This window comes from Spea bombifrons, chromosome 5 (assembly GCF_027358695.1).
Source record: "Spea bombifrons isolate aSpeBom1 chromosome 5, aSpeBom1.2.pri, whole genome shotgun sequence".
Taxonomy (NCBI): domain Eukaryota; kingdom Metazoa; phylum Chordata; class Amphibia; order Anura; family Pelobatidae; genus Spea; species Spea bombifrons.
In genome coordinates, this window is record NC_071091.1 from 75,715,091 (window position 1) to 75,741,591 (window position 26,501).

At 39.8% G+C, this 26,501-nt stretch overlaps 1 protein-coding gene across 4 annotated transcripts in view; it reads right to left on the reverse strand.

Annotated features, from left to right (window-relative positions):
- Positions 1–24,757, reverse strand: part of MTCL1 (microtubule crosslinking factor 1) — a 63,115-nt gene extending 38,358 nt beyond the window's left edge. For all 4 annotated transcript variants that reach the window (XM_053466469.1, XM_053466468.1, XM_053466467.1 and 1 more), the window contains exons 1-3: positions 23,680–24,757; positions 8,628–8,852; positions 7,343–7,501 (exon numbers count right to left, since the gene is read on the reverse strand). In XM_053466469.1, coding sequence (XP_053322444.1) covers positions 7,343–7,501; positions 8,628–8,852; positions 23,680–24,456 — 1,161 coding nt within the window. In that variant the 5' untranslated portion in view covers positions 24,457–24,757. The remainder of the gene's footprint in view (positions 1–7,342; positions 7,502–8,627; positions 8,853–23,679) is intronic.
- Positions 24,758–26,501: the final 1,744 nt, after the last annotated feature.

Below are 26,501 nucleotides of genomic sequence, written 5' to 3' on the forward strand. Positions count from 1 at the left end.
TGCCCTGTCACCAGCATTGTCATAATATGATGGACTGTCCATCTGGTATAAATGCTCTAGTTTTGAGAGAATCAGCTGATATATATCTCAACTTGTATGGCTTGGTGTGGATAGGATGGAAACAATTAAAATACAGAACGGACGGTAAACAGGGAAATATATTGTTAAAAAGGAGAATTATCAGGACAAGAGGTCATAGTCTAAAAACGAGAGAGTCTGAGGCTTAGATGTCATGTAAAAATAATTACTTCCCTGAGAAGGAGGTTGATAAGTGGAACAGCCTTCCAGCAGAAGTGGGAAATGCTGATATATTAAAGGAATATAAACATTCATGGGATAGGCATACGGCGATCCTGAATATAAGACAAGGCCAAACTGGGTGTTAAGTTGTGGAAGTTCATAGCCATGGAGGAGAAGGGCAGCTTTTGTAGCAGGGAAGGCTCTGCTGCGGCAGGTAAGAGCTTTGTGTTTATTTTTTTTTTACTTTAGTAAATTAATACTTTAATGGACATTTCTCCTATAGAACTGACTGATATTATTGTAACTATTAATTTATAGCACTGACAAATTCCATGGCGCTGTATAGTAATAAAGGTAAAACAGTGTTTATATGCTACACATTTTTCAGGGATTATCAGCGAGATTTTGTTTTGGGTTAAAAACCCTGAATTACCCGAGTGAATGTGGTATGATCTTACTTAGCTGCAAATCAGAGAATAGGAGCATGAAGTGTAACGGGCACACAGAGAACTCCTTAAACAGTTTCCCTGCTCCAAATTTACCGCAACAAGTAATTGTGAGCAAGCGACTGCATTAGCTATCGCAGACTTGCTTGTAACTACAACCGACGACATATAAATCTGTGCAGTAAAAACATATCTGCGGCTGCTTATGGTACATAAAACTCCAAACCGTATTAAAACCCGTGATTGTATATCCTGGAGGGCACCATTAAGATAAGACAGGCAAACCAGAAGCCTTTCAAGATTAAAACTACCATGCCACATTGTGTTCCAACCATTGCAAAAAAACATCTTCTGTTTTTTTGCAATGAAAAAAAGAAGTAAAAGAAGGAAAAGAAGTAAAATCTCAAAACCTTTCAGGATCTCAGAGGTCTCTCAATCAAATGAAAATCACTCAGTAAAGGCGTCCCAAGAGCTTATGTGGCCAAGTCTTTTTTTTTCCCCCTATGTTTGCCCATCTTTATCTAAAGACTACACCTTGGACCAATATGGATATATCTATAGCTACCAGCATGTAGCTGTAATTTAAAAGTCTTGTGAATGCTTTTCCCCAGACTGATGATGAAAAACAGCCCTGGCCCTTTAAGGCCAGTTGCCAATAAATGACAGACACTCTTACACTCACAGACGGCACCAAAGGTATGAAGGCAATTGCTTGGTTTGCCAGATAACCAGTCCGACTATGTTTATATACCTAGCTATATATATATATATATATATATATATATATATATATATATATACATATATATACATATATATGTATATGTATATATATACATATATGTATATATATGTATATATATATATATATACATATATATACATATGTATATATATATATATGTATATACATATATACACATATATATACATATATATATATACACACACACATACATACGCTGTATGTATGTGATATATATATATATATACATATACACACTGTATATTTAAACTAACTCATAGTGTTAACCCTTTAATGTATAATGCGGTGTGGAAATTGACAGCCATACATGTAGGCTATTTAAATATACCCATGTGAAAGCAAGCGGCAAACAAGATTTTACATGTGTTAAGACCCGCAGGCTTAGATGAATCAAACAAACACACGCTATGCTGTATGGGATCTCTGCCAGGGTCAGCAATCCCGCTTCCTTTATATATGGCTATTGAACATGAGTTCATTAAAGGCAACCTCTTTTTTTTAATGATTATATCTATGAACTAAAACTACCCTGTGCAATAAAGTCCCCATTTAGCTCAAACTGAGCTGGAAGAGAAGACATGTAGTGAATTATTAATCGCAGACCGGTAATTACCCCTTCCGGTACTGAGTGACCGAGTATCGATAAATCTTTCATTGAGGCTTTTACGCTACAGACTGGTGGAACAAACCCCAGTGCATCACGCAGCATGCTTTCTTATTTCTATAATCTAATAGTCCGAGTAAACGTACTCATTGCACACTTAACCAAATCATATTACGCTTTCATTTCAGTTACTATTATTGACAAAAACACTACATTTATGTATAGTATTCCCTCTCTCCTTTCTAGGTGCAATATATATATATATATATATATACATACACACACTATATATTTGCTATACAAAAATAAATCTTAAACCAAAATGACTTGCATCTTGGATAAAAAGTAACATATTTCAGGTGCTGCTATGGCAACAGAGGCAAGACAGGCTTTGCAAACCGTCATCAGTTGTGTTTGTACCAGACTGAATAGGTACATTAAATTGGGGGGATAAATGCAACCCTCTGTGCTGAAGCTACAGCATAGGGCAGTGTCTTGGAAAGTTTGAATTATATTTTATTTAATAAAACACTCAAGTTTAAAATCAAATATATGTAAGGCGGCACTTGGTTAACATTTAATAAAGGTATTATTCAAGCCTTTTATGTGATGCCGGCAGGCATAAGCATCAGGATCTTATCTGATGTCAATGGCTTGGAGTAAATCTATTAACTTTGCCACATAAGCATCAGTAGACCTGATCTCCCACCCAACTGCTGTCAAAGAATCTCCCCCAAGTTTTCCGGTAAGTTTAAAAGCACTGACGTGACGTGCGGCATATCCGTCTGACTCCATACGAACAGGTCCCAGAGAACCCAAGGCAATTAAACACCCCAGACAAAAATAAAATAATGCACTCACATCATGCTAATTGACAACAGTTACCCAATACGCCTTTTATTTCAACAAACTGCCAAGAATACAAGACAAGGGATAAAAAGGTGGATGAACAAAAAGACAAGGAGTTACACAAATTCAAAATAAAAACTGTAAAAAAATTTTTTTTTATTTTTATTTACCTAATATATCATTTCCTTTAAAATGGATAAAAGCAAAGGGTAACAACGAGGTTCTATACCAAGCTCAACTAATACTTCAGTTGCAGCTGAGAGGATACGTTCTGTTACCAGTGACAATGTTATCACCATGTTTCTTTATCTAAACATTTTATATCGTACTGTAATTTGGAGATATGATCAGTAATACATACATCCCATGCAGAGGATGTCAGTCCTAAGGGCACTCTTAACAAGATAAAATGTATCCAGTCTATGAAAGAAAATTGCCAGTCACAGCTGGCATCGGGGAGAGCAGGCTGGAAAGAGAGAGAGGTCCAGTTACCTCTTGGGCCGCTCCGATTTGAAGATTATGGGATACCACCCCGAAACCAGTTTGTATGTTTACCAATTCCAGATAAGTTCAGGCGGCTGGGTCCTGTCTGTGTTCTTTGTATGTGTTTTCTACGTGGTTCCTTTCAGTGAACACGTGTTGGATAGGACACATTTTGTATGGTGTCCGGAAAAAGTGGTCTGCGACAATTTCTTGGTTGGCTTGTATATGTTGTACCCCAAACCATGTCTGCTTGTTCTTTAATTTATAAAGACATGATTTATACGCCTTCCACTTCATGTCTCCTACTAGGCGCGTCTCTGCGTAATTATTTAGATTATAGGCTTCTTGGAGATGGGCCTTCCTCACCTTTTTCCAATGTCACCAAATTCTGGTATGATGAGAGGTATACTCTCACCATTTTTGGGTTTTCTGTAGGTGTCAGAGCAGAAGAGAACTCACATAAAGTATTGCTGGGTGTTCCTGATGCGATTGACAGGCACTAAAATCCAGTGTTCACTACAGTCGTGTGCCATCTCTCCTAGATGGACACCAAATGTTAAACCATTGTATGGTCCAGATGCATTCTGCTATCTTTCTAACAATATGTGTCTTGGGTAAGGACGTTGGAGACAATTCGTGGCATAAATATTTACATGATTATGCTGCAGTTTGCATCACAATTAGCACTGTGTTCTCATCTCCAAGAGCCTTGGCAAAGCATGAGAACTTTGAAAAAAATACTACATGCACGTTCCTCACATCCATAGGACAATAAGAAAAGGATATAAAAGGGTTGGTGGAAGTTCCCTTTTACACAGCATTGAATAATTTATGTATGCCCGGCACTGTGCAATGTTATCTGAGAAGAATATAGAAAAACGTTAATTCCCTGCACTATAAGAATCAAAATAAAATAGACACTGAATGGAAAAAAATCTTATAAAGTATAGACCTATTTACTATTTCCCTTGGTCTATACATTTGCTTGAAATCTCAGTTTGTAAATTATTTTTTGGCTCACAAACGTGTTCTTGAAACAAGGGCTTTGTTTAACTAATATATTAGTAAAAAAATATTTTCTAATGGTTTCATTGTAGCGGACAAAAATGTTAAAAGCAATGAATGCATTAATATCATACATTGTCATTTTCTAGGTATAAAAACCCCGTTCCACTTATCTAACAAAGCCTCCAAAGCTCCTCCTACACATACTCAGTAACATACTTACACATACACACATACTAACACACACACACATACTAACACACACACACACACACAATGACTTGGGAGGTATCAGAGCCCCTATGATTTACTGGTTAATTCCCAGGTACACAGCAATCTCCTCCAAGGAGTCTCATGTATCTTTCCTCACCTGCACCCCATGTATTTTTTTCGGTCTTGATCGATGTATGTACTTCACCCTGATATCCTTAAAGATTGCAAGCTCTTTGTGGTTCCATAAGTAACAGACATTCCCAGTTTTGTATATTAGATATACATGTGGTGTTGCGGCACACATGCAGTTCACAAGAAGGATTATTATACGTATTTAGAGAAGGCTGCCTTTTCTAACACGATTTCAGTACTGATGAATGCATTACCCGACGCACAAATGACAAATCAGCTACTGAAAAAAATCATGTATAGCATTAACAAGATGATATAGAAAAAAACATATTTCATATTGTTTATGGATTTAACAGCACAAATACTGATCATAGTTTCCATGCACGCGACAGGTTTCTATCGTCAGCCTTTTCTCAGGTATAAAACGCAGCTGAAACACATCCAGGAATAACCCTTCCCATCTGTATGTGTGCTATATCGGGCATATTTTAAGAGACGGATGAGCAATCTGACCTTTTTATCACATCAAGAAACTCTTGACCATCTTAATTCCCAGGATAAATCAGGCTATCGTCTTAAGCCCCTGTGCTAATCGTATGCATATAAACATGCAAGGATATTCTCTGGGAAGCACCTGTCTAGAACAATTTCTTTGTTACAAACCCTGAATTTATATAAAAAAAAATTTTCCCCATGTATATACATAAAAAAGTGTTTCATCTCTGCCCACTAAACAGGCAGCCTGCGCCACCTCTGCCCACTAAACATCATTGGGCACCATTGATGGCATCCACATTGATGTGATTACATTGCAAGCTATGTTGTGTGTGATGTAACCAGTGTAGTGATGCTTCCTGGTCGGAGGACTAGCTTCACAGTACCTGAGGATCGGTAGATGAGTACTTTCATGAATCATAAAGGTAAGTGATAAATTGCTAATGATGGGGGTTTTAGAAAACACATTAATATTATGTATTACACATAACTTAATGCTTTTTAATTAAAAAAAATTCCTCTTTAAGAATAATACAATCGTGTGGGCAAATGTCTTCTGAACAGATATGTGAGGATTATCAACACTTATTAGCAATTGAATCAACAATAACTCATATGTCAGTTGGAACATTAATATCGAATTTTCCCAGAATAGCAAAAAATATAAGAGAAGCATTTAACTTTGTTTGGTGAGCCCGTAATCTATAGGCAAGCAAAGTTGAGGAATCTAAAAGGAATGTATGAGAACGTGAAAGCAGCGTATCGTAACGTTAATACTTAAATTAATTGGATTGTCTGTTTTCATTATTAATAATGAAGGGGTTGTCAGCTGTTGAATCCAACAGCTTGATACAAAACAACCCCCTCTCCTTTTCTCTCGCTAGCAGGCCGGCTCCATTCATTCTTTCAGCAAAATCATTTGAACCATTCACAACAAAGTCCGCTGCAGCTGCTGTCCTGCACTTAATCCTCCCTGCGCTTTGTGCGATTCAGCTGGGTTACCCCGATGCTATCTGAAGCCAGGCCAAGCAACCGTCTGGACGTTTTCTTGGCAGTTTCAAAAGCACAGGTCCCATACATACATATGAAACACAATACATCTTTTAGCAGCTGCCGATCACACAAAATGATTCTCCCAGCTCCAAGTCTGAAAAAGAGGTTTACTATGTAATTACTGTTTTCATACCTAGTTTTTTTACATTTTTTATAAACGTCACGGTATCTTGGACTAAATAACCTATTTTCCAAGGAAAGTGATTCCAAAGTGACTTTTGCAGACTCAGATTTGAGACAGCTACCATATCTACAAAAAACAAAACTGCGCTCAGCCAGCTGAATAGTGGTTTTGGATTTGCATTTACAAAGAGGCTTAATGTTTCTTTTTTTGTGTAGAAATATAAATAAACGTTTAATTTTCAGTTTATCGCATATTAAGGTTGTTCCCAGGAAGCAAGATCCAGGACAGCAATAATTTGAATGCAGTTTTGTGTCCTACCAACGTCCCTACAGGAAAAACATTTTCTCCTTTAACCACAGATGGCTGATGAGAACACACTCTCTAACATTGTTTTATATCTTACACCTATAGGAAATGGTAGGTAAGGGGTTAAGAATATGCATTTTTTTGTCGACGGATGTAATGACCCAACCTAATTAAATTAAAGTTCTTGGTGTAGTGAGTGCCAGAGCAGCACAGGAATAGAAAATGTAGAACACCAATGTTCTATATTCAAGGAGACTGTCTTGTGGGAGAACCTCATTTCTTTTTAAGACCAGAACGCCTTCACATACACCACAGTCACACAGGAATATCAGAATGTGATGAATCCTCCCCCACCGTGAGCACAGCAGCCTGTGCTTGGTACGATTACATCCCTTTTAGGCTGTGCGAGCATGGCAGCTGCTTTCTGTATACAGGTCCCCCAAGTAGGACGCCTAAAATCTGGCCATCCGCCTAGAAGACACTGTTAAGCTGGGGTTCTAGCAAACATTACAGGTATTTGTATATATATATATATATATATACACAGATACACACGATATATATTTGGTTCCTTATTGTGGACCCACAAATTGGCTTTTCCTAGATCATTGCATAGGGGTCCTCACCTCCTTAGTCCTGTCCAGCTCGTTGTGCAACGCCTGCTTGGACACCTCCATCTCAATGATTTGCTGTCGCAGGAGCTCATTTTCATCTTCTGCTTTGATTCGCTTCTCTTCCACATTTTCCAGCTCGTGGTGCAGTCGGACAGAAACATCTTTGGCTACCTGAATGACACAAATATAGCACACGTAGCCGATTAAGCTAGAAAAAGGGTCACAAACAAGCTCTAAAAGCTTCTGCCTATAAAGGCATGAACTGTGTATAAACGTTAGCATTCCTTTGAAAATCTCTTCCTAAGTCAGCGATACTATGGTCAAAGTTCAAGAAGCTTTAATTAATCAGGATTTGGCCTTGCTTTTAATGTAGGTAGTATTTTTGAGCTAACACGCATTATCTGAGTCTTACAAAATTAATGATATATTCAAAATTATATTATATATGAATAAAATGAATGATATATTCAAGTCTTACTAAAAAAAATAGTATCCGCCCATTGAGCAGAAAAAGGGCCTTTGTGTATCTGTGGGAGTTACATGTAAAAGTTATTAATTCATTGAAGGATAAATGGTGAAAATGAAAAATAAAGATTCCCTGACGGCCCCTTAGATCCGTCACATGTTATTATTCACCCATTACAAAAACATTTTCATTAAGTAGAAAGTAAGCTTTTTCTTGCGCCCCATCAGCAATGTCTGAAAAGAAATACTTTGCTGATAAATAAAGGTTATTATATCACGGATATATTCTTGGCAGCTGTATTATATACTAAGAATCCCCAAGCTGCATTGTTTGCCAACAGAGAAAACTAGAATAGGTTGCAACCACAGATCCAACCATGGATCCAGTGATGAAACCTCTCCTTACAATATTTCTATTGATTCTAATGTGAAAATAACATAAAAAGGTGCCAGTAGACTTTTATATCCTGAAATGAGCTAAGATACAATAATTTGGGGCACTGACCTAATATCTCTACTGTTTTCTACACCAGTTCTAAAACATAATAGCAATGGGATATGTATAAAAAGTGACTCTGGGTCACAGTTTTTAACATGGATTTATCATGTTGGATTGGTCCAACTCTGGAGTGGCACGGAATTGCATGTTGGGATACAGCATCTTCGCAGTAGACGATAAGGATAAATGGCATGTTTATTTTGGTGACACAACCACTTTCACATATTTAATATCATGGTATATTATTGTAATCCATAAAATATAATTGTAGGTATAAATATTAAAGAGAAGGAACAACAAAAACGGGAGCATGAAGTCTCTTAATGGACGTACCTTTAAGTCTTGTTCCAGAGTTCTGATGAGTTCTCCATCTACCTGGCCCGTCTGTGCAACTTTTAGGCTTTTTTGCTCTGCTTTCCTGAGGCGATACTGCAAAATACGGCAGTTCTTATTGGCTCGGTCCAGCTCCCGGCGGAGCTCCTGTAACTGGTAAACATCTTCTTCCAGATAGCTGTCACGCATTTCCTCCATCTCAGCTCGCAATTCGTCAAGCTCGTCCTAATACAAAAGAACGTACAAAAGACAGGATTAAAGAAGAATCCGGTACACCCGCACTCACATTTACATACGATGTAAGAGCATGGACACAACTACAGTTCTACAATGAGACATTTTAAGGGATCCAGTTATCAGTTACGTGATAAGCGTATAAATGTGTGATCTATCTAAATAATATATTTTCTTTCCTCCTTTTTGGATTTTGTGTTGGGTTCCCTGATGGTGCTTGCATAAAAGAAGGCCAAAGGGGAAAAAGATAATGTCTCCGGTAAAATAAAATCGCATTAAATCCAGCACTGAAAACCACTTAAAACCAGGGCTTGCGCTAGGGTTCTGCCACATAAATAACCCCTGCGCTCACTTGCTAACATAGGTGAGGATCGGGTAATGGCACCCTGCACAAGGTTGGCACCCTACCAAGCTGCCTTTGTTCCTTAACATGGTAGAGCTAATTCTAATATGTTTCCATTGTAATGCTATTATAACAAACATCATAAGGGCAAGGCCACACATGCCTGCATGATGGCCGCTCCCAGATACAGAACATCAGGGGTAATTTGTATAATACAATTAAAAAATGATTACTAGGTTGTATATATGTATAACAAATAGCATGAGGAATAATCTGCAGTGTGACTGTATACAAACATGTCATATGACATACACACATATATCTATATGTATCTATACAGTTATATATAAATCCTCAAAGTGTTAACGTGAATTCTAAATACATCCATGGTCATCTTGCTGTTTGTTATTACCCCAGGGCATATTACTAATAGCAAATATACATTGCATTTACGGCAAGCTACGCTGATGTACAGGAAGAATAAACCGGAAACCGATATTTTACAGATTAGTCTAGAGCAGAATACTCCGATTCAGAGATGCACTTCTTCCATTAGCAGCCTGCCGCCTTGGGATAGGAGACGCTATTATTAGGTTTGCACTGAATTTAAGGCAGGAAGGAGGTGCTGTATGCCAGGGCAAAGATGCAGAGAAGGAATACTTTCCAAGGCAGCCAGCCAGCCTTCCAACTATTAATATAGACACAGTATCCTATTAACCAAACCAAACAAAAAAACAACAATTATACACAGTGCACACGCCATGTTAACCCATGCTCTTTTCTAATATTAATCACTTGGTTATAAAAACATATTTATTATCATTGTTTTAATTTTGGCAGTGTTACATCATTGGCAATGTTATTTAATTTAAATGTCAGTGAACGTCCTGTCTTTAAACAAAATGTGGTGATGTATAGCCCATGCCATGGGGCTCACTGTGCCCTTCTGGTTGATCCTACATACATTCATGTTTACCATACCTACCAATTGGCTGACTTTTGGGCTTGGCGGCAGCTCGAGTAGGGATAGAATAAATGAGTGGAAATGCCACAAAAAAAGAGTAATTTATTTAAAAGGAGATGTTCCCATAAGCCTAGCCTAAAAATAAAAAATACCTTCTGGTCTTTCCGCCCAACTAATATAACCAAGAAGAATCGTACTTATTGGGAGCAGATCTTTTTTATGGGATCACTACTATTGCTATAAGGAGAATTGTGTCCTCTATGAACTATGCAACAATGCAAGGAGCAAATGACAACGGGATTACAGATCTCCACACCCTTTGGCTAGTCTCCCTCCCCTTTCAATGTGCCCACCACATTAGACATAAACCTAAATCGCATAACGGGTTTGGGAATAGCAAACTGGTGGAATGACTTGGCAGAGCGATGAACCATCACACCCTCTCTAAGAAAGAGTGCAAAAGGCAATCCGTAATCAAACCCAGGGCCACAATTAAAAACTGGAGTGCTCCCATCTATGACAATATGTCTGGTAGAATAATGGTAAATGAAGTATTCTTTCACGTGTACAGTCTGTTATAGCCCCTCTCTTTAATATTACTCACAGTTCAAATATTACCCCACAGAGGAAATAAGGCTGGGTTTGGCGAGTTCTTGCCAACATCAAACATCTCCTGGTCTCTCAGGATAATAGGTATTGTCTGCCATTAAATGCGATTGATTACCAATTATTTGGATCTACTTGCCCCCCTTTACTCAGCTGGAACGTCCTCTGGTTCTACAAATCCTGCCAAAGATTACATTATTTTGTGCCAGTTATTGAGAAACTCTAAGGTCAAACAAAAAAAACCCCATGAATTAACAATTTAAAATGATTTTCCAAAGACATCCACACCGTAAAGGAAACCCATTGATTTGATGACCTCATAATTTATATGGGTTAACTGCAGACATTGCCTCAGCCTTCAAAAATGTCATGAACCTATATTTAATTGAACAAGGACTTTCATACTGTATTTCAATTATCCATCAAGTCAGTACTTGGCTGTAAACTGTTCTATATATGAGTATTTTATTTTAACATCTGTCAAGTAATCCCTTATTCTGGATATTATTTCATGATCTGGACAACTTGGTATCACTGCCACTCTAGGAGCACCTTTTTTCAATCAAACTTTAAAATAGGTTTTAGAATGACCTAAGCCTGGCGGGTAACATTACTTTAACACCATACTGCGTTATGGTAAAACAGAAGAACCTATGTAATTTTCAGATCAGTAGCAACATTTCAGTGGATATGGTAGGAAGGTGGCAGAACTTGCAAATTAATTAACTTTATGTTCAACTCTCTCTACCAAAGAGGTGCAGAAACTTAACAAAAGGGGAACAATAAATACATGTGGAAGAAGCTCAGAAAATTTTACTCGACTTGGTGGGTTTATAAAAACATACAGTTTTTTGGAACTGCAATAAGTAATTTGGAACTAGCCCACTAAGAGCTGTGCACAACGCAGTCTGACTGCTCACGGTGGGATCTGTCCATCTTCCCTTTCCTGGGAACTCTTTTGCGTTCTGCCCAGAGACTTTGGGAGTCTGGATCTCCGGGTTGCCACCAGATAGCTCTGGGTCGCGGAAGAGGCAGTCAGATTCTCCCGACTTGTTGCCCATTTCACGTGGCCGAAGCAGGATCGCACATCAACATCAGCGGGACTTCCTGCCGCATCCCGCAAAGGGCCATAAAGTTCCCAGGTATGCTGATGATGCTCATGTTTGTTGGATATAAGCTTATCACAATTTGTACACATGTGTTAAACTATGTAAGTAAAACATATTATTTATAAACAACTATCAATAGGTCACAAAGTCACATAAAGAGACTTGATAAAGCCCTCTAGGCACATTAACAAAACAAGTGTGTCCTTCTTTGGCCATTTGAAATGTTGAAAACATACATTCCTTGGACTAAACACTAAATTGCAAACCACATTGCTTATACGTTAAACAAATAATCCAACTTCAGAGCCTACGGCGATTAAAAGAGTTGATTCCAAAGAGCTGTGTTGTTTTTTTTAGTTAGAATTATATTACAACGATAAAGAAAGAATGGAAGATTAAATGGTGTCTCTTTGGATTTTATTTAGGAAAGTAAAAGCCATAGTCCAAAAATGTGGAGCGTTCATTAAAATCTGTATTGAGAGGCGGAGTAATTGGTCTAAAGTAAGCAAAAAGTAAACAAATGAGAGGAAATGTGCCAGGAGATTATAAATCAGGTGCAGGTGGAGGACAGATGGTCGATCACAGATGGGCCGTGGACCTTTAAGAATCCCAGTAAAAAGAGGTAAGGGGGCAGACACTTTCGGTTTTAATGCTAACAGCTTAAATGAGCTGCTTCAGACGGGAGGTTTTGGAATTGATTTATTCTCTGCATAAAGGAGAAGTGACAGACGTGGCCATTCAAGCACAATGGGTACAGAAAGCATCACAAATCTATGATTTGTTTTGTGGCTAGTAAAAGGTTAATGCATGATCCCTAAAGAGAATCAAGTCATGAAAAACAAAAATGATGGGGGGATAATGACAGACATTAAATCACTAATGATCCTTCACCTTTGGAATCAGACTCGTTAGTTTTATCTACATTACATTTTAGTTTAAAGGGAAAATCTGGTGTCCCATGCAGCAGAACGCATATTCCAGTATATAAACTTGTACTCTCTCAAGTAGGTGTGATTTAACTATGCTTACCGCAGGGCCATTCAAGCTTGTTGGGTTTGACCTTTCCTCATGTATAGCGAAGCCAAAGAGTTGGGACAAAAACCTCTCTTAGAAACTCTTCCGTTAACTCTCCCTAAAATAAACCTAAAAGACTCGCCAGCTGGATGTGGAAACGGCCAATGTAGCAGCTCTGATGTGCGGCCTCCCTGCAAAGTTTAACACCTTCTGCACATCATAAGCCCTGAGCACAGTCTACTACCTCCAATGCATTTGCAATCTACCCAGCACAATGCAATATATGTCCTTTCACACTGAACACTACACAGCCCAGTGAAATACCCGGGGAGGGCCGTTTAATGCCCCTGATGTACTGTATCTACGTGGACAGTATACCAGGGCACATCTTTGGTATACTGAGCTAGTTATCTCATGCTATGTATGCCTATGTAAATCAATTCAAGAACGGCTGCCATGATAATTATTTCATGGGTGGTGACATTATGTATGCTCCTGATTTTAAACCCTCACTATTCCCGATCTGAAGCACGTAATACAGAGAGTCACCAAAGCAGATAACATTCGGTCTGATGGCAGATTTATTAGGTACAAGTGGATTGATGAGCGTTCCAATAACATTCTTTATTTTGGAATATGATGACGCTATAATTAAAAGGTGCTGTTCCATCTGCTCTGCGGAATTTAAAGCTAACTAAAAGCAGCATTAGAAACACCATTTTTTCTTTCATCGTTGGTAATGTTGAATGTCCAAACCCTTTGCAGAAATAATTATTTACCAGGTCAATTTTGCTTTGCTCAAAAGTTTGCAAGTAATGCGCGTTGGGTGTCACAAAAGCAAGGGCTGATATGTTGATGCCACAGAAACTGATAAAGCTTCATAAAAGGTTTAGTGTTAATTTTATGCAATTAATCCTCAGAAGAATGAATAAATTGGCAGATATGTGAGGAGTTAATTGCCAACTTGATAGACAGTCGCAACTTGCTTCTGCATGTAATACAAACGAGGATGCCCCCCTTGTCATACCGTTCCTTTAGTCTGTTTGAGTCAGGACCCCTTTATCACGAGGACAAGGGAAGAATGACTGGGACACGATCAACATTTTAAAATGATGCTATCATTCTTATAGGTTTATGCGTGTTGTTCCCAAATGACTCTCTTCACGTGTTTGCGTTGCCTTGGAAACACACGCTGGACCAGCATCTTCACTACAATGTGACATTTCACTTGTTGAAATTAACTATATTTTTACTGGATAACAAGAAGAATAATAAGAAAACAAACACTGGGTATGATGAAACATCTGTTAAAAAAACAATAATACGTTAAACCAACAAAACTGTGCATCCTTTATTCAAATTAATATGCCACAGAGGCAAATTAGAAAAAAATAATGATTGGGACCATATGGAGGCATTTAGGGTTTTGTCACAAACATTTCTTCACTTCCGTGATCAACTGAAGATATACTAATGAAAAGTCCTGTGGTATCTTTAACATAGGCAAAGCAGGATTTTTTGTCACCCCAGTCTTTTCCCTGGGGTCACAAACTGAGTTTTAGGTTAAAGCCTAGAATATTACTCATCCTTATACTATGGTGATCAATTAATTATATCTTATTTAGAGACATAATAAGGCTCTTCTAGAATTATAGCACAACTATTGCCCTCAAAGACAATGACTGATACCCCCTGCCAAACCTTTACCATAACCGTGAAAATTGACCCTTTAACTCAGTTGATGACCCTTCTGTGCCTTTGTTAGCTTTAATAAAAGAATAGTGCGCAGATCGCAGAAAGTAACACCGTGAATTGCTTACCATTGCTACTTATTGATGTCTTCTGAAAGAAAAAAAAAAAACTTTCTATCAGATGATACAGAAGATTCTGTAATGTATCATATCAAATAGGATAGGAAGCCAATTAAATAGCATAATAAAGAAACTGAGGTCATGTGGCAAGCATAAAGTTGATGTATTCTACAAGAGGCCAATTCTATATATACAAAAGACCCAGCTGTGACCAGCAGGGCACAAAAGCCACTTGCCACTGATAAGCAAGTTGACATTTTAATCTGACAGCTGATCCAATGCTTACATATCCCCCAGTCCTACTTGATTTTATTAGCAAGCCTGTAAAATACAATAAGGGTGTCGCGCATGTAGATTAGGTGTAAAAAAAAAGAAAAAAAAACTGAGGTTACGGATGGATGACTGTCTAGTTTCACACCATTACTAAAGACACTGTGTCACCAGCTGTGCTGGGAAATGCATGTGTTTCCATGGTAATTCAACCAATTAATATTGCATGCATATGGAGCTATGTATCAGCTACAATATATAAAATACCTACAATGCTAGAGCCAGTCTGATACATTTGCAAGTTATGACAACAGTAAACCCATTAGTTGGGTGTTAAATATTTGCCTCCCCTGGCAGGTGTATGTTTACTATTATCTTTTTTTTCTCAATAAACCCAAATAATACAAATAATCTTGTACATATAGAATGGACAGTATCTGAATTGTACGTAAGATATTAAAAAAACAATGCCACAATAAACATTGATTTGTAATTATTTCACAACATGTCTGATATGCAGCTAGTTTGTCCAATAGTATCCCTTGCATTGCTGACCTATCCTCCTGCTTACAAGACTGTCATGGACAGTATTAAGTGTTACATACCATGAAGGGGACACCGAGACATTTTGGACAATGCTATCCTTCCAACTTTGTAGGAACAGTTTGGGGAAGACCCTTTTCCACTCCAGCAAAACTGGACGAGTTTGGTGTGGAAGAACTTGACCGACCCATACAGAGCCCTGACCTCAAGCCCATTGAACACCTTTGGGATGAACTGGAACAGAGATTGTGAGCCAGGCCTTCTTGTTCAACATCAGTGCCTGACCTCACAAAAGCTCTACTGGATGGATGGGCAAAAATCCCAGCAGAAAGCCTTTCCAAGGGAGTAAAAGCTGTTATAGCTCTAAAGAGGGAGACCAACTACATATTAATGCCTATGTTCTGTTTTTGCTCGATTATATGACAAGGTTTTTTCAGAGCAAATCATCTTATATTTGAGGTAGTCTTATAATCAAGACTACAAGACTAAGATCCAGATCTCCCACAACACTGCAGGGGACCTGGATCCTCCTCTCTGGCAGCTGGTGGACGTCTGAACGATGTGCGCAGACAACCTCCGCTGCTGCCGGCACTTCCTCTGGGGCTATTATGACTGAGCGGCTGGCGTCACATGACCTTCCGGTGCTCATTCATAGAAGCCCCGGCGGAATTCCCGGGTAGCAGTGGAGGTTGTCTGCGCGCATCGCTGTAATAACTCATCTTTGTATCAAGGGTTTGATCATTTGGTTTGCATGCAGTGGGTGAAGATTTTTTTCATGGCCCAGAAAGGACTCACAATTATCACAGCTTGGCATCTGCCTAATAAGCATACCTAGAAACTTTCTAAATGAGCTGATCCTGAGATTATTTAAATATTACCCCTTTACAGTTTCTATGTAGCGACTGATCAGATGTGTTACCCAAATGGCTCTACCACCAGCCCTCATGGAAACCTTGACTTGTCATTATTTAAAGGTACATTGCATTCAACCAGGGATAACAGGGATAATAATTAGGACTCTTAGATGTCATCAGATCAATGTAGACCATGAATGAGTCAGCTCCTGCTGGATCTCCACTAAAACATCTGGGGCAAAGCTCAAAGAAGGGAAGCCCCAAACGCTACTTCAATATGATGACCGGGTAACGAGTAACTGGTAGCATTTTTCCCTGTACGCATTTGGCAGGAAATCTCTGCTTAACATCCTGATACCTAGAATACCCCCCCAAACTTCTCATTCACATCACAGTCCCAGTCATCTGACTATAGGTTACACAGAGACAAGGATCAATTATAGGATAAGAAGAAAAAAAGGTAATAATCAAGTACTTTACCTAGAAGTGGAGTATGTATACTGTAGAACTAAAAAATAACCCATTCTGCCGGGTCCATAATGTCACTAAAGGTGCTGTATCTCCTATAAATATTGTATCTCAGCATAAAAGAAAATGAAACAACTATCATTATATTCTCCACGTTTTATATAGATAAATATAAATATTTTTGACTAAATCATGTGTACCAATGAAATATATTATAAATGCAATTCTTAGTAATCTGTGCTTAGGTGGCAACATCGCTATAAGGCCAATCACCTGCCAGCATATCATTTGATAAAACAGCAGAGAACGAATCACCAATACTGTAGTTGGAAAAAACACACCCCTTAAGAAACGGCTAACATCGGTGTTTAAAAAAGCAATAGTGTTCTACCGGGACGATAACATGCTACATTTATTTGTACTCTGCTTTATTTTATTTTAAAAGTATTTTATTTCCTTAACAGATGGTAAGACATCATCAACATGAGATTTCACTGCCTCCACGAGCCTCTATTAAAACGTAATGTACAATATTGGCCTTTAAACATGTGTGAAAACAGGAAGCGGTCTGGATTAGCAAAGTGAAATGTATGAGATAATGGAGGCACAATGAGATGAAATGTATGAGGCACAATAAGATGATAGGGCCTGCAGGAAGTCAATAAACGTGTGTGAACAGGACATTCTCTCTAGTTATTATTTATTGATTTATAAAGGCCCATCATATTCTGTGCTGTAGAATGGGATGCAAGAAGGGCCTTCTTCATGCATTGGCCAATTTAAGCATGCCGTACTCCATCCTATATAATTATATGCTGTATATAAAGAGCTGTGCAAATTACAAACACATAGGTCGAAAATCAAGCACTAATCCTGTACCATGGAGTGACAAGTGGTGCTTGCCTAAAGATATTAAAACTTTCTGGCAGTTACTTTGGGTAACTGATACGGCAGTAAGTCTTCTAGCAGTCAAAAGGACACAAAATGAGATAACACAGGGAAATTGATGTTTTTCCGGCCTCTTTTTACAGTCCACCAGATCACGAGTTGCTGTATTGGGTATAATGAATTAGAAGGTACATTACCATTCAAAAGTTTGGGGCCACTTAGAAATGCCCTTATTTTTCAAAAGAAAAGCAACTGAAATGGATGAGAAACATGGTGTAGACATTAATGTTCTAAATGACTATTGTAGCCGCAAACAATTTTTTTAATGGAATATCTTCACAGGCGTACAGACCATTAGAAATCCGTTTTGCAATTATGTTACAGCTAGAAATGTACCTCCTCTAAACCAAGCGTATATAGGATACTTGGATTCCCCCTCCATACAAAGGGTTAATTTGCATGTTCACAGAAAATCCAGTATGACCTACTAAACAGTATAAGTACACCTCCCCCTCCGCTGCTCCCGCACTTGATGAGAAATGAATACGCTCAATGAAAGGTCCGGTACTATGGGGATTTATCCCACTGTTAGTCAATTTATCTCTGACACGCTGCTCATTATCCTAGAAGGCTGCTAGAGCTAATGGAGAAGCGAAGCCCGTCCAACCCAAACGCAAGCCTGCACAACATGAAAGGAAAGATCACTTCGGTGGGGACGGTTTTCTCGCTTACAGCTCAATAATGGATACGCAATCTTTTATATGAAGAGCTACGCTGCTGGACAGCTGAACCGAACAACTTCATGCAAAATGAACAAGAATACTGCATTGTTACATAAAACTCTTGGATTTATAATAAGACGGGCTGGTTGCTGTACTATAAAGCAGCGTTGGAATTTGGGGCTGAATTCTAAATTGAATCTAGTTTGAATGGCAATCGCTTTTCATTTGTCACACTTGCCTATACAGTAGAACACTATCAAACCGGCATGGAGATGCAGTAGACTAATGTAATGTAAGGGTCAAGCACTCAATCCTACAGTGCTGAATGAGAAACGGAATTAAGGGAATACTAGTAGCAACACACAAAGTTGGAGGCTTAGGTTATATTACAGTTTGAAATGATAAAAAATATGTTCCCTTCCCCCAATCTCCCTGCAGAGTGTTTTTATGGGAAATACATGCATCGTCTTTAATGCCCTTTTATTGATCCAGGACATTAGTCTGTCTGGCAAGCTATCTTGTCAATCGCTCTGTATTCAATCATAAACCCAGCTGTCAGAGGAGGAGAAGCGCACGTGAATCATGCCAGACCCCTACGCATGTGAGTGCTGATGCCTGTGAAATGCTTTGGGAAAATGGGTATGACTATCCTGTTTCATTACATAATGCTATGGATCCTGTAGGTTTAGCTCCTGTGGAGCTGCACTGACCCTAGAAGCTACCAGTTGGACAACAATGGCTTGGCAGGCCGTGCTTTGATTTTGACGAAAGCTCACCGTCCAATAACTAGAATGGGAACTCTACTGAGCGTATGCAAAAAGTGTACTGATGAATGCTCCCTGCGTGCAGAAGAGGCAGCGGGGGGAGGAGTCAAATATGACCAAAAAAGCATTTTCCAATTTCCATGCAATGAAACTCACTGGAGTCCATGCAATGAGGACTCCAATATGCATTTAACATGAAAATGGAGCTAGACTGATCCTTTAAGGGTCAAGATAATTATTTTCAGGCTGTATAGGCAGCTATTTGGTTGCAGTTGAGCCCTGAGTTTTTGCAGTGGAGTCACAGAGAAAACAGTTTATTGGTATAAGTGACAGGCATGACTGCTAGTCTATGTTTAGCTATTCGCGGAGCAAATACACATTACTTTTAAAATAGCCTTTACTGAAATACAGATACATGAAGGGCTGTTAAGGGCTGTCTCTAGATCATTATACTTACTTCTAAAGCGGTAGACGTGTAACTCATATAGGACAGTGTCATTCCATGCAGTTGTCGTGTAAGGAAGACAATGAAAACAGTTTATATAATGTTAATTATTCTTAAATCAATTTAACAGTGCAGTGAAGTTGTTGAGTACAGCTGTATGTCTGTCAAGGACCGAAGTCAAGAGGATAATATTGCAAACATTCACTAGCATGAGGTTATTAAATCTTTTGCCATAATATGTTTGAATCCAACAAGAACAGCCCAAGATTTACGGTATATGGAACTCCTACTTCCAGCTAGCCATTTGCTATCTATCTGTCCTCCAGGAGAGGTAATCCAGTGCTGAATCGCCAATTCTAGGAGGTACAAGGACTAAGAATCAGTCAAGCAGCGTAATGTGAATCAATAAGATATTTTGGGTCTTAATTAAAGTGAATCAAGCAGCACAATGAGGCGATAAGGAATCTGAACTGAGGACTCTGGGATATAGAAAAATATGGATGGAGGATCCCAGCCCCCGATCCCCATCTTATTTACATCTTTGGGTTCTGGCGTTTTCAGTTTTATTCTCATACATCAATAACCCTTGACGTATTAACACACACTCTATTTTCATGAGCCAAGGACAAATACCCAAGAGCCAACCTGAGCCTGTATTAAGCATGTTTATTGGCAGTAGGTGTCATACACACACGTACAGTATATGTATACACACACACACTACATACGGTGTCCTTGGGAGTGACTGAGCGTGCCGGTATACAGCTCAGTATCATTGATTTAACTGGAAAGCATGTGAAGGTCTCTGCTTTTTAACTGGGTACCAATAAGCCACGGCATTGTTCATTTCACGGGGAAGTGGTTCTGTGTGACGGGGGCAGGGTAATAGCGACTCACTGCTCATTGTCTCTGCTAGTGTCGTGAAGGATATAACACAAATAGATTTCAGGGAGTCTAGTAACACGGGCATATTACTTACACAGCAGTATTCAAAATGATCATTTCAAAAGATGCTGACAAAAGCCATGGGTTAAAGGGAAATAATACATCAAGCACTCATTACAGGTATGTTTCCCTTTGGACACCATGTAGTCCTCTTCTGCTACAGGTCTGAGCACAGCTGTAGCATGTCTGAAGTAATCAACAAAACGGGGTTGCTATGAGCTGCCATCTTTCTTCTAGAACGCAGGTGAGGTAGCCTAAACTCTTAGAAATGGTCTTATCGCCATAGCATCCATGGTGATGCTTCCTGCTGATTGGACCATTTATATAAAATATAGCATTATTTATACAATATAAAAAAAGCATATATCATCTAACGTTATGTGAAACAAAATGGCTACTCAACAAGCCCTGGGTTGAAAATGTTTCTAAAAATAAGAAAAAAAGGTGTCACTTGATGGCATGAGGTTGGAGAATAAATATCGGGTATCGTTTCCAGTGGATACCTTGAATGATTTTTCTGAAATCACAGTTTTCTACTTGAAAAAACCCACGTTCTATTGATATCTGTCATAGTAATGACATAGCTGATCCTTTGCTCCTCCATCTTCCATCATCATCATAGGGAATAATACATTAATACATCAAAGGTTCCCTGGGGTTCTGATTTCTCTCTATACCTAAAGACCTGTTAAGGTTAAAAATTCACTAGTTGCTGCTGCTATGGCAACAGATGGATGTTGCATCACCAACATAATTTTATTTATTATAGATTTTTGAAGTGCTGTCAGATCTTGATTTCCTGAAACAATTAAGTTTTACAGATAATGCATCCTCTAATTAGCAAAATAACTGATAGATGCAAAGGTGTTCTTTTTCTTTTGTGGCCATAAACTGTAATTGGATGTCACTGTGTTTTACTACACTGTAAATATATAAAATAACTAGAATAACTGTTTATTTCTAATCTACAGTTAAAGACTCATTATATACATTAAAGTGATTGGTGATACGAAGCAATGTATTTTCACGTTGTTTATTGAGTAAACTTTTATTAACTAGATTTACTTCTGTCTTATATAATTAGTATTTAATCTTCTTATTTAAGACCATTACAATGCTTATGAAGACTACAGGACATTCTTAGGGGAAGACGGTTTGCTCTCTTGATGGAAGTCCTCTTGGCATCACTAGACTATTCCCTTTAAAACTACCCTATAGACATACAGGTAGGTCCACAAAAGATGTGTCAAGATGCCCACCTTCGCAGGTAGCAGGTGAGCGGGTCTACCGACGTCAGTGGGCGGTCTGCTGATGTAATGTAACGTGCTAGGAGAAGAAGGGGGCGAGGAGTGACCCGGAAAAGCAGCGCTTTGCCCGGAGGTACATGTATGTCCTGACCTCCTCGTCAGCAGAAGCTAATCACAGTGCAGGGGTGATCGAGAGAGAAGAGATTGAGAAACAACCTTTCTACCTCTTCTCACAATGGGAAATATAAGTAAGAGTATAGTGAGCTTCGTGTTGTCATTGTACATCTTATGCCAGTAATGTCACCAGAGATCTCTATCCATTTTGCACTAACGGTGCACAAATCATTTTTTTTTTAAGTTTGTAGTTCAAACAATTAGCATTGTTGCCAAACTCTGGTCTATAGAATATTTTAAGAATATACCCAAATAATGAAGCCTGTTAAAAACCGGTCTGAAACTTGGGTCTCCACTGCGACCCGGCAGTTGTTCCCAATGCTGGCAACTTAACCTTCTGACAGCAACCTTAAGAAATGATAAAGAAGAGATTCTCTTTATTCAGTGTAAGTAGGACACTATCTGGACCCAGTTCTATTGGCCCGAAGGATTGAACTATGTTGCTTTCTTTGCAAACTTGGCTCCATCTATTTTCTGAAAAATACTTCATTGTCTAGATTGCAAAATTTGCCATTTTTTACCGTAGCACATTTGTCATTGTTTGCTGGGTGCGATCTACTTATATTCTCAACTTTGTATTTGATCATTTCTGTTCTATATGTTTCTGTTTCAGTGTCATTACTCTAAGCAATAGGCACCTGTTAACTGTGTGGGGGTTCAATACAATCGTTATTTGTACCATCTCCAATGCACGTCATTTACTTCTCTGGATAATCTGTCATGCTGTCACTATTATGCTGGCCTAGATGTATCTGGTGGCATTCTAGGTGGCTGAGAGAGACCCTGAGCCAGCAGTAGGAATGCCCAGGAAGAACTTGCAAACGGTTTATGGCCATTCCTTATAGTACATCCCCAAAAGCTATAAATCAAAGTTCAGTTTTTAACAAAAACTAGAAAAAAAAACTAATGCAGGAGGTGAGCAGCCCTGGTAAAGATGCCATGCCTAGGGGCCCATGGGCAAAACACGGCTGTACATGGACTCTGCAGTGAGTTGTAAAGTGATTGTTAACACACAATACCACCTGCAGACATGACTCAGATACCATTAGAATTACACGGAATCAGGTAGGTCTGTCAAAGTGACTTGCCATAACCATTTGTGTTTAAAATGCGTGATTTGCTGATTTTAAAGGATTAGTAGCAACATGGTCATCGTGGCAATCTGATTCTGTAGTAGGAAGCATAGTAAAGACACAATTTATCATACTTTCAGGATTTAGGGTTTATAAAAATGGAGTCTTTAGCTAATGTATCGGTTTGTCTTAGTCTGTCAATTCTAGTTTTATCATCACCTTTGAATGTATGTATTGTAAGAAGCAGTGTGTAAATAACCACATAAATAAAAGGTGATAAATAATAATTAGTAATAGACTGAGTGTACTGTAAAAAGTGATGCATAAACTGCTGGTGCTATATAAATAAAAGATAATAATAGATTATTTTGATGTATGTATTGTAAAAGATAATTTGTATGTATGATGACGTATAAATAAAAGATAATATTTGGCAGCTGGAGTGTATAGGGAAGGTAGTGCGGTTCTCTGCTGTTATCATTGGGATATGGAAAGTCATCTCTTCCTTAATAATAATATTAATATTGATAATTATAACAATGATAACTCCTTGCTGTGGCTCCTCGCTCTACACCCACCTTGAGATAGTCATTCTCCGAGCGCAGCTCCTCCACCTCCCTGAGCAGCTCCTCATCTTGCCCCGCACCGTCTGCCGCGGGGCCCCTGCCGGACGCGCTCCCAGCCTCCCTTGATCCACCGCTGGGGGGCGCTCCGTGTTGCCTCTCGAGCCCCGCGTTCAGCACTATCACCGGCACTGCAGCCGCCACCTGCTCGCTGGACCCTGACTCATTGTCGCTGCTGTGAGCCGGCAGCGGCCGGTGCTCATCGGACAGCGGCTCGGAGGGGCAATCGGAGAGGTCGGAGCTGCTATCGGTGTGGCTGACCCGCACCAGGCTGCTGCAAAGACCCTGAACCGGGGTGTTGGAGCGCTGCACCCTTCTGCGGCTGGCACCTGCTGCTGCCGGCTGGGGGGAGGAGGGCGCATGAAGCAGGGGGTGCTCCCTCCGGCTGTTGCCCCCTTTCCAGCCGGTCTCTCCGGGTCCATGGGGTGGCCTGGACGCCCTCTTATTAGTTAGGGAGGCTTTGGCAGTGCTGGGTTTTGCCGGGCTGGGTTTCTCTTTGGCTCCGGGGGCACTGCGCCTGGACAAGCGGCTGTGGGGGCTCCCGACCCCGGCCGACGGATGCCTGACACCACTGCTGGGGGACTTGGGGGGCAGAACCGAGGGCTTAGCAGGAGGTCCTCTGGTGTGACTGTCCCTCAAGAAGGGTCTGGCAGGAGAAGGCGCTCGGTTCAGCCTCTTCTTCTCAGCCTGGGCAAGGCTCTGCAGCCGGGGCTCGGTATTTAAAGTCTCCATCTGATGCTGCAGCAGGGACCGGACCCTACCCCAGCCCGCCGGCTATCCGGGCTGTGTCACTACTACAACACTACAGCATCCAAGCAGTATCCCGGCGCACCTTCTCATCACTTCTTGTGCAGCTCCCTGCCGCTTCCACTCATTGTAATTACAGGCAACGGAGCCCCGGATCGCTCCAGTCCCGGTCGCTTCCTAGCCGGCTGTTGCAGTCCAAGGCGATCGCTTGTTTCCCGGGAGCAGAATCTTCCTACTTATTCATCACGTACACAGATCCGCCGACACGGCCGGCATCCATCCTCCAGCACCGGCTTCTCTCCCCGTCTGCCCTTTCTTCCTCCTCTTGTAAATCTGCAAACGCTGCTGTCTCTCCCCCCGCTCGCTGCACATGCGCCCCTGTGCGTACACCGCCGGCCAGCACTCCCCGTGTGTTCGGCGATGCGCACACATGCGCTGCACATATTAGTCATCACACAATATAAACACTGGATTGCCGCTCCACGCAGTGTGTACAACATCAGCACACAAACTAATTTATACGAGATCTGCAGACACGCCCACTCATAAATATATCAATAATAGTGTTTTTATTCAGTGTATATATATATTATATAAGTATTGGGACACCTGACCATTACACCTACAGGGACTTTTATGACATTGCATTCTAAATACATAGACAGTAATATGTAGTTGAGTTGACCCCCCTTGCAGCTAAAACAGCTTCCACTCTTCTGGGAAGGATTTCCACAAAATTTTGGATTGTTTCTGTGGGAGCATTTGTGAGGTCAGGCACTGATGTTGAATGAGAAGAACTGACTTGCATTCTCTGTTCCAGTTCATTCCAAAGGTGCTTGATGGGGTTGAGGCCAGGGCTCTGCTCTGTTTTCTTTAATGGCACCATTAATAATAATAACAATGATGTGAGTGAATGAATGAGATCTGACAGTTTTGGAACATCTCCAGAAAATAAATATTCACGTTGGATAGAAACAAATCAATGGCTGATGTGCTGCATAAACAGCAGTACAATACGAATCATTCTATATTCTAACCATAGTGCAGCTTCACAAAAACATTGCAAATTCCAGTTTCAGTAATAACTAGAGGTATTTGGTGAATAGATGGAGATAGAATCCCCAGTAGCATGACATTGCTATGGAAACATCAGAGTTTCAATGATTTCATAACAATTGGACTTGTAACGCCAAAAAATCTAGATTCTATCAGAACCAGGCTTTCATGTGAGGACCCAGTGTGCTATTCTTCTGTTCTTGGGTGGGGATAGTTACTACACCTTTTAAGTCAGGAGCCCTGAGATAATATTCTGCCACCTGTACCCCATCCTGACATCTCTAAGAGCATTTTACCTCTGGATTTAACTTAATATATCTCTTTCTCCAGATGATAAGGTAGGTACCAACATTGCTCATGGTGGACAATTACTGGGGTCTATGGTGGACAATTTAATGATGTTTCATGGACCTTCACAGTCCTTGCCATGGACATGTTGCCTATGCCTGGTTTCCATTCTTTTCCGTACCCCTTCCACCACAGGGTATTTGTATCTGTTAGTTGCAGATACCTACAGACTGACAGGTTAAGGCCTTTTATATTTTGAATTATGTTTGGAAAACATATGAACCAAATTAGGGTCCAGACTACTTTGGCTGCTCATGTGTTGTCTGTTGAAGCCACTTGCACTTATCAACTGCAGTTAGTCTTGTATCTGAAAACCATTACTAAAATGGATCATTTAATCCTTTCAGAACCCCTTCTTCACGTGTCCATCAAGAGTCCGTTGTCCTAATGTGATGCTCGCATGTTTTTTTTTCAGTTTTCTCCAATCCTTTATTCCATGCCCTGCTCTATCTGGGTCCTGTCTACTTAAAGGAGCTCCTGGTCCCTTACACTCCTTCTCCTTTCCTCCCTTCAATGAGCAGGTTCATCCTAACATAACGTACCAAGAGTCCTTTTATCATCCGTTGAGGCATAAACCTTAAGTTGTGTGCAGATGGATCCCACGGTCAGTCTATGATACATAAAAG